This window comes from Bacillus rossius, chromosome 1, assembly GCF_032445375.1.
Source record: "Bacillus rossius redtenbacheri isolate Brsri chromosome 1, Brsri_v3, whole genome shotgun sequence".
NCBI lineage: Eukaryota > Metazoa > Arthropoda > Insecta > Phasmatodea > Bacillidae > Bacillus > Bacillus rossius.
Genome location: NC_086330.1, coordinates 347,718,693 through 347,734,430, shown reverse-complemented (window position 1 = coordinate 347,734,430; position 15,738 = coordinate 347,718,693). Strand labels below are relative to the sequence as shown.

Below are 15,738 nucleotides of genomic sequence, written 5' to 3'. Positions count from 1 at the left end.
CAAACCAACCAAACAAAAACCTTTCCCCACAACTCCTAACATACAAATATTTTAAATTCAACTAAGATGGTAAATAAATAGATTTATTTGCAGTCATTTAATTTTTAATACATCTCTAGATGGAATGTACGCGAACAAATTCCGTTTTTTTTCTTCTTCCATATTTGACGATATGCATGTATGTATCTTTCAATACAAATAATTTAGTTCATCTGTCTTCCAATAAATTTTTTTTTTCGTTTTCTAACACTGCTACATTCAAGTAAATTTCTACAGTAAAAAAAATTGTTGTCTTTAAAGTCGGTTTATGGACGATAGTTTAACGTGACGTCATAACAAAATATTGATGAAATGATTGCATACTTTTATGAATAAAATTGAATAATTTTTATTGAATTATCACTATTATGTATGGATGCAAAGAAGGAGTGAAATGAAATCTACAATTTAATTGATAAATTTACTTTTTATTTGCACTCATTAATTAAAATATGTTTATTACTTTAACGAAGAGATTATTTTAACTATTACTTTCATACAGGTTTGCTATTTAACTTCTTCCAATCTGTGTTATTCTGTTAAGGATAAGACGATGATAAGAAAAGTAGGAAACGAATGGGAGTGTTTCAAGTTTAATGTGCCTCGAAAAAGTCAAATCGATGGTTGTTCCAATCTAGTGGAAGAGAGATATATGCGGCGAAAGCGGACAATGAGCGTAACGGGACACAGTGTAACGGGGCAATGTGCGTAACGGTACATTTTTTCGTGCGTGCAGCCGGCGTTCATCAATTTATTAGACGTTGTCACGTCAAAAAACACTCTGCCAGTTTAACGCCTCCCAGACAAAGGCGGTGTACGGGACACGAGCCCTCTAGTTACGTCCCTGGTCGAAGTCGACAAGTGAGGGCGCGCAGTGGCGTAGCCAGGATTTGTGTATGGGGGGTGTTAAGAAGCATGGCCCCCCCCCCCGTATTAAAGCGGGGGGTCCGGGGGTCCTCCCCCGGGAAAATTAGGATTTTAAGGTGTAAAATAGTGCTATTTTAGCAGTTTTCGGTACTTAAATTTAAATATTGTAATGGTAAAAATTTTATTAATTTTAATATGAAATTTGTTTGAGTGATGAATAAGAAATTAATTAAAGATTTGGAGCTAAGGGGGGGGGGGCTTTGAACGCCTAACCCCCCCCCCCCCCCCTGGGTCCGCCCCTGAGGGCGTGGTTGCTAAGCGACGTGACGTGTGTCGCACAGGCGAAGCGCTGGGAGGAGTTCCCGAACCTGACCTTCACGTTCGACTGCTCGGAGCGCGCCGTCGGCTTCTACGCGGACACGGAGCACCACTGCCAGATCTTCCACATGTGCGACGAGGAGGGCCGCCGCATCCCCTACATCTGCGCCAACGACACCAGCTTCAACCAGGAGTACCGCGTGTGCGACTGGGAGTACAACTTCGACTGCCAGCAGGCGCCGCAGTGGTGCGTCTCCCCCGACAACCTTCAACAACCCACTTGCCACTGCAAGAAACACGTTTCAAATTTGAACCTCACGTAACCAAAACAATGAGAGACGTTTTGCGTAGTGGACGTATTCCATCGCACCTGCAAAACGGATTTTACCAAATAAATTACAATGCGAATATCAAGGCTTTGATGGAAAAGATTGGCATCCAAAACTACTCTATTTTTGCATATATGAAAAAAAATACATTTTTTTTAAGATAATACTGAGCATTTCTTAGAGAGAATTGGCACATTAATTGAATTTTTTTATTGTGCTTATTAATGTGTGCAATCAATACCTGAAAGCTATTCAGGGAAAGGCTTACAAATGGGCAAACACAAAGCGTAATAATCAGAAACCGGTATTACCGCAAACACTGTTTTGTTGTTTTGAGACAGTTTTTTTTTCGTGGAAATGTACAAATTTACAAAAATGCCTCTAACTTAATATGAATATTTAGAATCCGTTTACAAAGTAAAAAAACATTCAGTGTGCAGATTAGATCGGAAATTCTCCGCTCCACCGTTTACGTCGCTCCGTGCGACAAATAGCCAGCCGAGTATCAGTCCGCGGGGTAGCATGTAAGATTACGTTTAAAATATTGAGGGGAAACTCTGCACTTAGCGCCCCTTTCAGGAAAATTTCAAAATATTTACAATGAATAAAATAATAGGGCGCCAATATGTGATTTTTATATAGTTACCTATGATTTTAAACTGTATATGATACAGAAACTGGAAGCAAACGTTATAGACACGAGAATTATAACAAAGCTCTGTATTACGTTAAATAAACTTGATCGCTTACAAAATATGGATGTGACATCAACAAATACAACGATTAGTTCCTAAACAGAATAAAATATTTCTCACTTCTATTTTAATGACTTAAGAAAATTACAGATAGTAACATTAACATTCCAAGTTCATCTCAATAGGTAAACATTTCAAGTAAGGCAACTATTGTATCACAATTAAAATAATAATGTAAATGAAATTCACGTTTCACTTAAATTATCAAGTGCAAACCAAATAACAAAATTCATTGCAGTAGAGAAGTGTGTTAAAACTCTTATGTACCAAGAGGGTACCTACTCTAATAGCTGTTTAGATATGCAGATATATGTAGATATTTTACAATGAAAATGAGGTTAATATAATATAAATTATATTTAAGATAGTGTTGAAAATATGTATGATAAATTATTATTGGAAAGTTAATGTAAAAAGGACAATGTTACAAGGACTATTACACAATATTTTCAAAATACTCTACAAAGCCTGCGTGGTTGTGAGCATAGAGTCGTTGAGCATACAAAGGAGCAATAACTTAGAAATTGTTCAGTATTCGTCAGACAATCTCTCAGATTCTCGTAGATTTGTATACTCGCGAAGAATGTAGAACCAATTCATGAAGTGATGAATCGTTGAAGTCAGCATTTATTGCAGGGACGACACACCACAGAATCCGTATATATTGTAAGTCCTTGTAGAGCCGAAAACACACTCGTAGATTCAGTAATTGTAGAATGTTCTTATAGGGCTCAAACACAATTATGAAACACTTGTAGCTGTAGAAGTAATTATGGTCTGCATGATCAGTTCGTTGAAGTGTAGAATGACTGTAAATCCTTTTATTTTACAAATTCAAGTTGTATCAGATGTTTCAAATGGATTCAAATTAGTCAGCAGTAAATTCTTGATATAATCCATATGTATTACACTAATTTTCTGTAGCATTACTTCAGACAAAAATAGTAACCTTTACTTCACATAATCCATAATAAAACTTTCAGTACCCAAAAAGTTCTTAAATAAACAACAGTCTTTTTGCAAATAGAAAATATCGAATTAAAAAAAAACATGGAACAAGATATGTTTCGTCTTTTAATGCCACGGATATGAATACAAATATTGCAAAGAGCATGATGGTTTAAAATAACTGATTTAAATCTTTACTAAACAAAGTACCTATTACTCTATGACATGGTACAAAAAATATATATTTAGTTTTTAGTGGGATGTAACTTTACAATATTTTAAATTTTTTCAAATACAAGAAAAACTAGTGTTCTAGAATTACTTTGTGGTTTATTTTTATTACATATGTAAACACTAACTGCGTTATGTTCTCGTATTTTAATTTTGTTTCAAAAACAATTATATTTGTTGTAACTATGAAATTCAATCTCATTGGTTGCCATTTTATACGTTTCCGTGTAATTGAAGAAAAGGTCTTGGATATGTTATAAAAATGGCTGTTCACTACAAAAAGTGTGAAATGTGTGAAATGAAATGCTAATGAAAATATCATGGTAAAATATTTTACTCATTATCATTAAACATGTTTTAAATAGAGATAATTAACTAGTTTAACTTAAAATGTAATTGTACACTGATGCAAAACAATACATGCCGTAGTTTAGTGCTGTTGGAAAAATGGGAAGTGCACTAATCTCAGTTTCTGCCTCAGGCAAAGGAAATCCTAGATATCTGTGGACATACGTTGCCAAGAAATAGTTTGTAATAATACAAGATCGATATTGTTAATTTTCACAACACATTGCTATGGTTATTTTTGCACATATGAAATACGTTTATTAAAATAATACCGATTATTTCTTGTCGCATTTACGAAAAATGGCGTTAAATTTTAAATTTAGTATATATTTTATACAAGCATACATTTTTTAAACCATGGAAAAGATAAAAACATGTACAGCAATTTTACTTTTTTCTTTTCTTTTGATTTTTAATATGTGCAGTTAATACTGGAAAGCTACTCAAGGGACGGTACTAGTTTTCCGAAATAACACGACTTAAACGTAAAATTACTTATCCTTAGAGACCTTAAAAATTCGCGGATTCATTTCACGATATGATCGAATCCAAACAACTGTACCTTTATATTGCTTCTGTGATTGGCTTACAGTTTATCGGAAGGACTTTGAGCCAATAGAAAACCTTCAACCAAAAAAGTATCGAATCGCAAACGTCCCAGTTGACAGGTGTCACGAGTCAGTAGCCAATGAGCAGGTGGCATTTGCCCAAGTGTGTAGGGGATTGTGGAGACTATCCTGGAGGTCATCGAAAGCGCGAATTTTTCCAGTCTCTACTTGTCCTTAAGGAATGGAAAAATTCTCTGTCAGACCACTATTACTCGCTCATTGGCTGCTGACTCATGTGACGTCCTGACTGGGTAGTTTTGTGATCCGATGCTTCTTTTGTTGGCGGCCTTGGTCTCTCATTGGCCCAAAGTCCTTCAGATAAACTGTAAAAAAGCAGAACTAGATGAAAGTTGTATTTATTTGAATTTTAGGATATCACGAAAAGAATCCGAGGAATTTTTCCTGTCTCTACTCATCCTTTGTGCATGTATGGTGTGATTGACTGGTGTGCTGGAACTGCGTGATTGTTGTCGCAGGTACTACCTGAACGAGCTGACGTACGTGACGGACCCGCCCAAGCCGCGCGAGCGGGAGCCCAGCAGGAGCGTGCCGTTCGCCCAGTGAGAGCGCCCTCCTCCCATCGTCTAGTCCCGGAGAGCCTCGCCGCGTGCTCAGATTCCGCGCCCCGGACTGTACCTGCCGCCCGAACCTCGGGGCCCCGGAGCGAGCGTGCGAGCCGGCGCTCCCCCCGCGAAGCACTCTCCCCTCCTCTTCCGCACCCGTCCTTCCATTAATTCACATCCTTCGAACTAGACGCGTACAGCCAAATACGCGACCCTCCGCAGGCTAGTGACAAGCGAAATTCGCGGTAATTTTTTTTTCTGACACCGTGGCGGACGCCATTTTACAATAAGGAAAATCAGGACGTTGCAAATTTGTTGATTGGTAGTTGCCACCATTATGTATCGGTCGCACGCGACTGGGTCGAACTTTTTTTTTGCAAGTATTTAATTCGCGTTATTTTCCACGATCATGTCGATGGCACGGGTTCATTGGCCGTGTGCCACATTCCAACCTTCCCTGGTTACGCATGATTAGGGACTGGTAAAAAAAAAAAAATAACTTACGTGGATTAAATGAAATCCAGGGTAGATTCTACAATACTCTCAAACTTTGGCAAAGTCACCTGTTCATTGGCCGCTGACTTGTGAGGCGTCTCAACTGTCTCATCTGTTGACGGTTGGTCATACTAATGTGCACACAGACATTTTGAGTCGTGATGTCTACAAAAATTTAACTAAACTTATATTTTAATGTAGCGTGGATGTTATAAATATTAGCAATAAAAATTAAAATTTTGTTATGAATCCCAAAATATTAAAAAAAAAAACAACTTATAGTAATGCGAGTGTCGCATTCCTAGAAATCTCAATTTTTGTGGATGTACGCATATAGGGATGCATCGGCATTCCTTGTGAGAATTCGGAAGCAACGGAGATATGGCCACGTCCAGTATGATGCACTCTTAGTGGATCTCTTAGCTAAGGGATTCATTAGGCTAGTGTTCGGATGCAGCCTGGGTCTCTTGTTATTCGATACTTCTTTGATCGAGAGTTTCTAATTGGCCCCGAGTCCTACAGTTAAAAAGTTAACCAATAGAAAAATCATCACAAACTTATAATTATCTGAATTTTAGCATATCACGAAATGATTCCGCGATAGTTCTTCTCTCTGCACATGATTTGATCAGCTGTTTTTAAGGTGTTTTGTCATTGGCCTCTAGTCCTTCAGATAATCCGATGAAAAGGCTCGCCAAATAACAACGCAAATTTCGCTGGTCACTACTCTCCAACTGTGAGGAAACTCAACCGTCCAATAATTTTGTGCCTGTCTGATTTGATTGGGCCTTCCCCTTCACGAAAAAATTATTTCCTTACTTGTTCGTAAATTTGGCAATTTTAAATGTTTCAGAAGAGCAATTGACATACAACTTCACCCTCGTTTTACTCACGCCGTTGTGTGTGTTTTGTTTGGAAATAGTATCAGTGTGTTTATGACGATTGATCTGTATACTCCGTTTAGTGCTATTTGCTGTGAACTTTTCTACCTACATTTGAACTGATGTATGTAACTGTAAGAGAATCTTAGTGTAAGAAAGTGATAAAAAACGTCGTTGGCATACCTATGATGTAAAAATCAAAATCTTTGTGTCTTATAAAAGGGTAGTAAAATTTTTCTCCTGTATTGAGACGTGGGAGAAACCTTTACTTTTTTAAACACATTTTTTCGTGCTTCACTCGATTAAATACAAAGATTACGACACTTTTAATAACGTAGTTTGTAAAGATATGTAATGAAGAATAAATATTTTGAATCTATTTAAAAATTTGTCTAAAAGGTAAATATGATATTATATCACGTATCGTTTGTAAATACGCGTGTGATACTTTCTCAAGGTATTGTGATGCGGTCAAAGTAATAATGAATTATAAGATGAATTCAAAATAAAGCAAAGTAATAAATGTTGTTAAATAAAACCTATTTAAATCTTGCACAATTTAATTTTTTTTTAATTGCGCAGGTACGCATTTACAAGATTAAAAAATATTTGATAGACCTAATAATCTGTATATAATTTTTTTTAACTACAACCATTCAATTACAAGAACATTTCAACGTCTTCTAATGTGCCAGTGTATGTTATATTTTAAATATTGTTTTAAAAACTTTTGTATTATAGTTTGTTAGCATAAAATTACGCATGTTAATAAATTTCATTTTTAAGTGACCTCACTGTGCTTCAATTCAATTAATACAATGAACCTTGAAAATAATTTTATTTGAGTTATCTAACTTAATTGTGAAAGGAAATAAACCACAATTTTGAAGAAATCATATATATTGCAATAAGGTGCTTGCAAATGGAACATACTGCAGTATTTATTCATTTAAATTGCCTAGAAATTAAGAAAATTAATACATTTAAAAATAAAAACATGGTAAGTACAATTAAAATTTGTTAGGTGTGGTTACTTCAAGAAAGAAGGGGAAAAATTACGACCCAGTTCCAATGAAGAATGATTAAAATGAATAAAAGACATCAAACATCATTTTTGTATTAAACTTATTTTCTGTCATAATAAACCTATGCGTCTTTATTCCAATGTGGTAAAATCTTCACAAATTAGGGAAATTTAGACGTTATCAGCTTTAAAATACCCACGCTCTTTTATAAACCATATATGTCACAATGAGAATTGTCAATTAGTTTTCTTGGATCAATAAGTATTCTACATGAAAATTAATTAATTAATATGAATCACAATTTTTCCTCATTTTCCTAGTTTATAAAAATGTTTAAAAGCAATAGCTTTCAACTGAGATGATAAAAATTCAATAAAAATTGTTATGTTACCTTACAAATTCATCCCTAGAAAAATGATTGCTAAAAAGATTTATGGTTTTTATTTCCCCAAATTGTTATAAACATGTAATTTCAGTATGCATGCAGCAATTTCCACAGAAATGTGTCACAAAATTATAACACTTAATTGTTAGCACCACAATTAATTATTCTGGCAACTTAGTTAAAAAAATATTTTCCAAAATGTACTTACATTTTTTACCGTGCAGGTAAATTATTATAATTATTATTAAAAACTGAGACCGTGACTTTATTCGTTCGCGTGGACAGAATAAGTTTCATAGTTATTTAAATAAAAAATGAGTACAGTTATTTTTTATTAATATACTAGCAGACCCGGCCACGCGTTGCTGTGGCTGAGTGATTTAGAAAGGCATTTAAAAAACAAAATTTAACACAGATTAACATAACGTTTTCAATTCTATTTTGTTTTATTAAATACTCTGATTACCTTTACTTATAATGAGAATATAAAAAGCAAGCACTTAATACATAGATATTTTTGTAATTTTTATAAACTTAGATTATAAAATTTGCAGGAAAGGTAGAATTAATTAATACTTACAAATTTTTTAACATGAAATAAAATTTGATGAACTCTGATTCTCTAGCTAATATTATTTGTTTTATTGTTATATCTGTAGATTGGCAGCTGAAGATAGATATCAATAATTGTAAACACGTGAGAATAAAATCGTAAATATTACAAAAAAAGCGAGGTTACGTAGTACATTGATCAACGAAAATGTGCACAACATGGAGAAAAATAAAATTTGAATTGAAACGTAGCGCCATCTATGAGATATTTATGTCAGACAGTACAACAGTTGTCTGTAAAAAAACTGATTTAAAGTGCCATCTGTTTGAGACTTATGAAACTTACGATTAATACCAGTCAACATTGATAATCAGTTTATTATAAATTTTAAATTATTAAGACCATTAATCGAAATAAAAACTATCCTATCTCTCAAGTTGGAAAAAATTACCCATAAATGCCAATTTTCATCGAAATCGGTTGACTTGGTGAAGAGTTCACTGGAAACAAACATCAAGACACTGGATTTATATATATTAAGATATTAAGATGTACCAAAGAGAAAGGGTTTATTAAATATTTATAAAGATCGCAGGCTGTCACGGCCATTGTCTGAATTAGCTTGGCTTCTGGGTTGTAGATGCGTCCAAGGCGAATATATCACCGATATCACGTTTCGGTCGACATTGCAGTCGACATCATCAGGGTAGAGTTACCTACTGAAGTTATTACGATGTTTTTTCCTAACCTACATTAAAAATTAAAACTAAGCGTGTTGGGGAGGGTTCTGGGTTAGGGAGGGAGACTAAGTGCGTCTCAGGCCGATGCCTATACGCTCTAATCATGTAGGGTTTAAGCCATGCAGGAGGGGTAGCATGCATCATGTGCTAGGAGGGGATTGGCCAGCCATGGCAGCGATTGGCGCCATGACTAACTCCCCTCACTGAATATACTAGACTAAAACTAGATAGGTTGAGCCCAGGTAAAACCTGCACAGACACAGGGAAAACCCTGGGCTCTGACATGCGGGATGCAAAATTTCATGCATTAATATCAAGCAGGAGACTTACGGGAAAACGGAAGGATTGATCTGGAAGAAGAGTTGGACAGAGTAGAAAAGAGTCTACTATGCGGGGGGATGGGGAGGGGGGGGGGGGGGGGGTTGGCGGCTTGGATATTGCTGTCCGCATTGGTTTGGGTGGCACTGGTTGTTTCGGGGGCGACTTTAGTCGTTTCCCGCCGGGCTGCCAGCCAGCCCACTTCAATTAGGAAGAAAGAAAAATATTTAGTTTGATTATTTAATTGTTTGAGCTGTAATTCAAAATCTCATGTCTTTCAGCACACAGCCGGCACTGGCGGTGAGGCCTGCCAGGCGAGCCATGCCATCAGACATGAGGGTCAGTACTAACACGACAGGCAGAGAACCCGAAGGGGTCAATTCCTACACCTGCGTGTTTCGCACTATTTTGAATCTTGCACTATGGTTTGTTTATGGCGATTGTGTGTAGTTTAAGGGGGAGAGGGGAGGAGTTTCGCATGTTTAACGCGAAAGTTTTAGTGTTATAACAGCTAAATACTTCATCTATTTATGACGAACTGCCAGCAACAGAAGTGAATGTGTGAAATTTACCCACCAGTCCGCAACCACGTGGTCGGGGTCCGGCCTCGGCCGTCGCAGGCGGCTGTGATTGGCCGGCTGCTCGGCCAATCGCGAATCGCTACGGGGGGCGATGCGCGAGGATTGATTTCGGGCCTTTGTATTTTTGTGTTATGTCGGGATCATAATTTCCGAGTGGGGAAACATGCGGATTTAAACTGTTTACACATTTATCGTAGAATGTTTGTGTTGTACGAATGTAAAAGTCTTGCAAAGTTTCCGATTCCGTTTCGCGATGCAAAGCTTCTACAGGACAGTATGCAGGGGGGTCTGTAGCGATTCGAATACAATTGTTTCGAATTCGCTGTAGTTTCTGCAAGTGTGTGCGAGCTGCGGTTGCCCAGACAGGGGCTGCACATGTTTTGTTGGGGCGGATAAGAGCTTTGTAAAGCAGCAAGCAATTTTTGATTGTGCTGCCGCGTCGCCCACTCATGACTGGGTATAGGGTGCTGATTCGAGCCTGCGCTTGTGTTTGTTTGGCAGTAGGTAATCATAGTATGTTCTGGGGCAGGGGGTGAGGGTCGGGATCCGGGGGTACCGCGGCAGCCATCTTATAATACGTCACTTCCGGCGGCCATCTTGGATTTGAATTTGACCTTTGACCCCGGCGGCCATCTTGGATTCTCCCATTTTTTTTTCTAGAACATTCCACCGAATTATGATGTCACGTCCGCCATCTTGAAAACCTCAAATATTAACTTAGAAAATCCGGAAAAAATTTATAAAAAATATTAATACAATTTTAATTTAAAAACTTGATTACTTGGTCATCGAGCTCCTCTCTCCTGTGCGTTGCACTTTTCGTTACGTTGCCATAATAAAGCTCCCCACTCCTACCCATTGCAATTTTCGTTACTTCGTCATCTTAAAAATAAAGTTATTATCAAAATAAAAAAATACCATTATAGTCTGCGGTAAGCAGCCATCTTGTTTAGTGGAGACCGTCATCTTGATTTCATCTGATGGATGTCGTCATCGGGTGTAGGTTACTAAAGTATGTTAGTGTATGTAAGGTCGAGTTTATATCGCCTACCAGTGTTGTTATAACCCTAATAGACCAAAAGTTCACAAATGTTGTTAAAATAAATCACAAAATCCACAAAATCCACAGTCATTTAATGGCTGTGACCACCATTTTTCGGCGCCTGATGTAAATTGCGCTGTCGTTACGCTCCACTTCCGCGAAGATATGTTTGTTCTTTGTATAAAGTTGTAGGGAGTTGGGGGGGGGGGGGGGGGGGGAGTTGCGGCCCGGTCACGACCGACCTGCTCTCTGTCGGCGGCGGCGCTTTCACCCGCGGAGTTGCGGGAACTGCTGGCAGATGGCGGGCCGAGACGTTGTTGAAATCACCGTTGCCGCACGGAAGGGGGAAAAATAAAAACCTCATGTAATTTTACGCAAGATTCCTTTGGAAACCAGACATAGTTCGTAATACTCCAGAAGAACGATATTGTAACTTTGTACAACACACAGCTATGGCTATTTTTGTATATATATATATATATATATATATATATATATATATATATATATATATATAATATGTTTTTTTTTCAAGGCGATACTGAGAATTTCTTACGAAAATTGGCGGAATGTTTTATATTTTAATTTAATTTTCATTCAAGCGTAATTTTTAATACAATGGAATATATAATCGAATATTTTATAATTTGGCTTTATTTTATTGCCTCATTATTATTCATACTATCATTTAAAACTGGAAAGCGATTATAGGGTAAAAATCCGAACCCAGTATTACCTACTGCGAACATTTTTTCTGTAGTGATAAATTGTGTACATGTAACTGTACAAATTTACAAATATCTGTAATTCTACATGAATCTTTCTGTTCCATTTACAAAAAAAAAATTGTTTTACCCTCGCGATGTGTGACTTCATTTTCATGCCATTTTTTTATTTAAAACCATTTCTGTAGATGATACATTAAACAAAACATCGAATTTTGTATTCTCTATCGAATACTATCCCCAGGTACACGCTATATGTTTATCTGCCGTTTGTAAAAATTCGAGCAAATAGTTACGATTCCAACTTTTGTTTAACTACACAATAATTCCGTAACGGTCTCTCAATAGAAGTTTCTTTTCTTAATTTCCTTGGCTGGTTGAGACAAACTAAATTGCTTCTATAATATAATAATTTTTTATCATTTTCTTTATGTAAATCTGCAATTTGCGAAAAACTGTGTATGTGTCTATATATATATACACACACACACCTTATATACCTATGTCAATGTGCCTATCGGGCGCACGAGCTCTAAATGCCACTTGCTCGCGCATCATACTCATATTCGCCTCTACGGGCCAGGCTCCGAACAGGTGTGCATTCTTCGCGTTATTAACGTACCTATATGAGACTTTAAGCAGCGATCCTATAATTTTTAGCAGGAATATTAAAAATTTAGCCTCCCTGCTCTTCCCTATACCAATCAACAAAACTGTGTGTAGAAATTTGCATTAATTAAAAAACAATCGTGAAAACACCGTTTTAGCTTTTCTCACTATCCAAAAAGTGCACATTATAGACTTAACCATTAAACGAAAATTATTTAGAGCAATTGCAATGGCTCTTAAATGCTTTCAGTAATCAGACACTTTTTAATAAAACTCGAGCGGTTCGTGATTGGCGCCTTAAAACCCTGATCTCTGCATGCCGTTTTTTCGACCCGGCCAGGCGGTCTCCTTAAAAACTACAGGAAATTGATCCTTAATGACACCTGGCGATGGTTAAGGGACCCTCCCAGCCAGGGGTGTATCTGTTTTAGTGAGGCGGGATACAGCGCTCGCTGGTGCTCATAGCGAGGTTATATAATCTCTTAGCACAAGGCTGTGGACTGGCGCGCATTCTTCTCGTCGTGCATACGGCAAACATCACATACGAGAGGTGTTTCGTCTAGAGACGTACGAGACTGTAAAATCCAGATAAAACGACACAATTAATGATGATGCACTTGCAAACAACTCGATTGGCAGCAAGCGTGCACGATAGCACAACTTTACCGCCATGATGGTTCAACAACAACTGCAGCTTCGTTGCCGGAAGCTGCAGGGATACCCACCTCGGCAGGCAGCCAACTTGAAAAACTTGGCGCTGCTAGTAAGCAGAGCGGGAAGTTCAAAATTCAAAATTTTCAAAACACTATACACTAAATTACACACAATATTTGCAAGTCCAAACAAGAGGTAACCATGACACAACGTGGCGGAGAAATTAAGATAAAGGCGTAATGCAAGTCCCTTTGAGTACTTTCAAAAATTTATACACGGAGTTTCATGCCTAAAAAGCATCATTAAAAAAACGTGTTCTAGCTATTTTTCACTCTTCTAAAAATAAGTTCAATAATCAAATATGGAAACATAACTACTTAATCGCCCTTATCGTATTATTAAATGTTTTCCGTAATCAGACCCCACTTACTCTGCTGTCTTTAAAAATCTTTGATTTGTTCTAAAGCTCTGCACACCTTATGCATGCCCTAGTAGATGCAGCCCTTATCTTCGTTTGCACAGATATCTGGAAACCACTCTCGAGTTGTGTGCTCTGTTGCGGACATGGTAAACAAGCTCCGGGGAAGGATGATGCATTTTTTTTTCTGCGGACTAAATAGGTCAATAAGGGGGAAGTTGGGGAAAAAAATTGGCAAATATCAGTGAAGGCAGTGTTTTTTTTGGGGGGGGGGGGGGTGATGCAAGGTGAGATTTTATAACACCTGTTATTTCAGCTGGCTGGGAGACCGGGTCGTCTGTGGTTACTTCTGTAGGCCCATGTGTCAGTGTTATTAGTGGCAATAGAAACATAAGATATTTTTTTAATAAACGTGTACAAATTTTAATTATTTTCTATTTCTAGAAACCTCCACCTAAAACTCCCTCCTTCCCCCTTCTCCAACATCAACCACTGAAAATTATAAGTGAACTCAGATCGCGGAAACTTTACGAAGATGATAAATATATTTCCGTTCTTTTATACTTGGTTGTAGTCTAATGTTTACTAGCACCAATCACCTATTTATAGATCCAACTTCCATTTTTGACAGCTTTATCAGTGTCACAGTGTGTATAGAATAAAAGTTTTTTTTTAGTAATGTTGGGAGATTACTGAGAATTTAAAAATGAGCACCCATATAAAACCGTTCGCTTAATGCGATTATTCCAACGTGTTTTTTTATATAACCACAGCTCATTACTAAAGTTAATTGACGAACTTGGTACCCGTGTTAAAAGCCTATTCAATATGACCATATCGTTTAGTGTTACATCAGGAGCATATTAAGATTAATTATGAGCACTGCAACAAAGTATTAATCCTAGTGTGCAGCGAAATATAAGACAAAGACTAGGTTTTAATTCATTGACAACATAAATTACATATTTTACTCTTATTTAAAAGCAATAAATTTTTTTCTTCCTATCCTTGAGTTGTGGTAGAAGTAGACTAAATATTTTTGTATGTTTTCAACTGGCAATTCATAAAATGCAGAATTTATTTTAAAATACTACAAAAAATTAAGAATATTTCACCAAATATTTCTTGTTTTAAAATTTAAACGCTTAAAAACACTAATACATCAACTTTTGAAGAAAGTGCCAATTGTAAATTATAAATAGTTAAAATTAGTTCCTCAATAAACAGGTGATTTTGTATTTTCGGAGGAATAATTTTATATGAAATAAAAAAACTAAAACTTTGTTTGTAAACAAAAACACAACATTTTAATAAAATTAAGTTCTAGAATTTTTAAGATTTTTATAGAAAAATCAAAATAGCATTGCGATATTGTTCATAATTGTGCGAAGAATAAATATCCGAAACAGTTCCTTCCTGCGACGAGACATACCAGCCGCCATACAATGGTGTTTTGATAGTTGCGTATGTACAGGCGCATATACGACACTGGTCGCAGGACAAAATTTTTTTTTACGTCTGCGACGTACATAAAATGAACTTAATATTCATCTTCTGTAAATTATTACGTCCCTGGCCTATAATTTTTCAAAAGAGTTTTCGAAATCATTTGAGGTAAGCTTTGGAACTTACCATACCTTTCTTAAAATTATCAATTTTAGATTGGTTTTAAAACCCCATTTTTTTGATGCTATACTTCTTAGGCACGATATAAAAAATTATGTGTAAATTGTAACGATGCGCGCGTACCATACAGTTAAATTTTCACAGGATAAATAAATACTATATACAAAAAGTCCACATAATAATATAAACTATATATGACATTTTAAATATTTTACTTAAGTGATTGATATTGAATATAGGTCCATACAACTAAAACATTTTTGTTGTGAATATTAGTAATTTTAATTGTGATTATAAACTTTTTCGAGTGTATTATATATGTGACGTTATGTTCCCGTATGCACTAATTATTTCCAATATAATATACTACATTAATATTTAATAAATGATTAAAACTAATATATTAGAATTAACATTCAGTGCATTTATTTATTTTCATTATAAATAAATATTTATCTCAATTATTTTACTAGATTAAATAATTATTTACACGTGTTTATATTAATATTGAATACTGAGTATTCATTAGATTTTTGTTACAGTGTATTTTCAGTTAGTTCAGTGTCTTAAATCAGAAATGCGCGTACATAAGTAAATACACACTTTTTTTAAATATAGGATATATCATCTCCCCCCACCACAATTTCTAAACACGTATCATTCCCACCAACAAGAGGAAA

General features: G+C 36.1%; 1 protein-coding gene across 1 annotated transcript in view; it reads left to right on the top strand.

Moving 5' to 3' along the window:
• LOC134528193 (U-scoloptoxin(01)-Er1a-like) overlaps positions 1 to 7,493 on the top strand; it is a 33,712-nt gene extending 26,219 nt beyond the window's left edge. The window contains exons 4-5 of the mRNA XM_063361583.1: positions 1,248 to 1,471; positions 4,920 to 7,493. Coding sequence (XP_063217653.1) covers positions 1,248 to 1,471; positions 4,920 to 5,007 — 312 coding nt within the window. The 3' untranslated portion in view covers positions 5,008 to 7,493. The remainder of the gene's footprint in view (positions 1 to 1,247; positions 1,472 to 4,919) is intronic.
• The last annotated feature ends 8,245 nt before the right edge of the window (positions 7,494 to 15,738 follow it).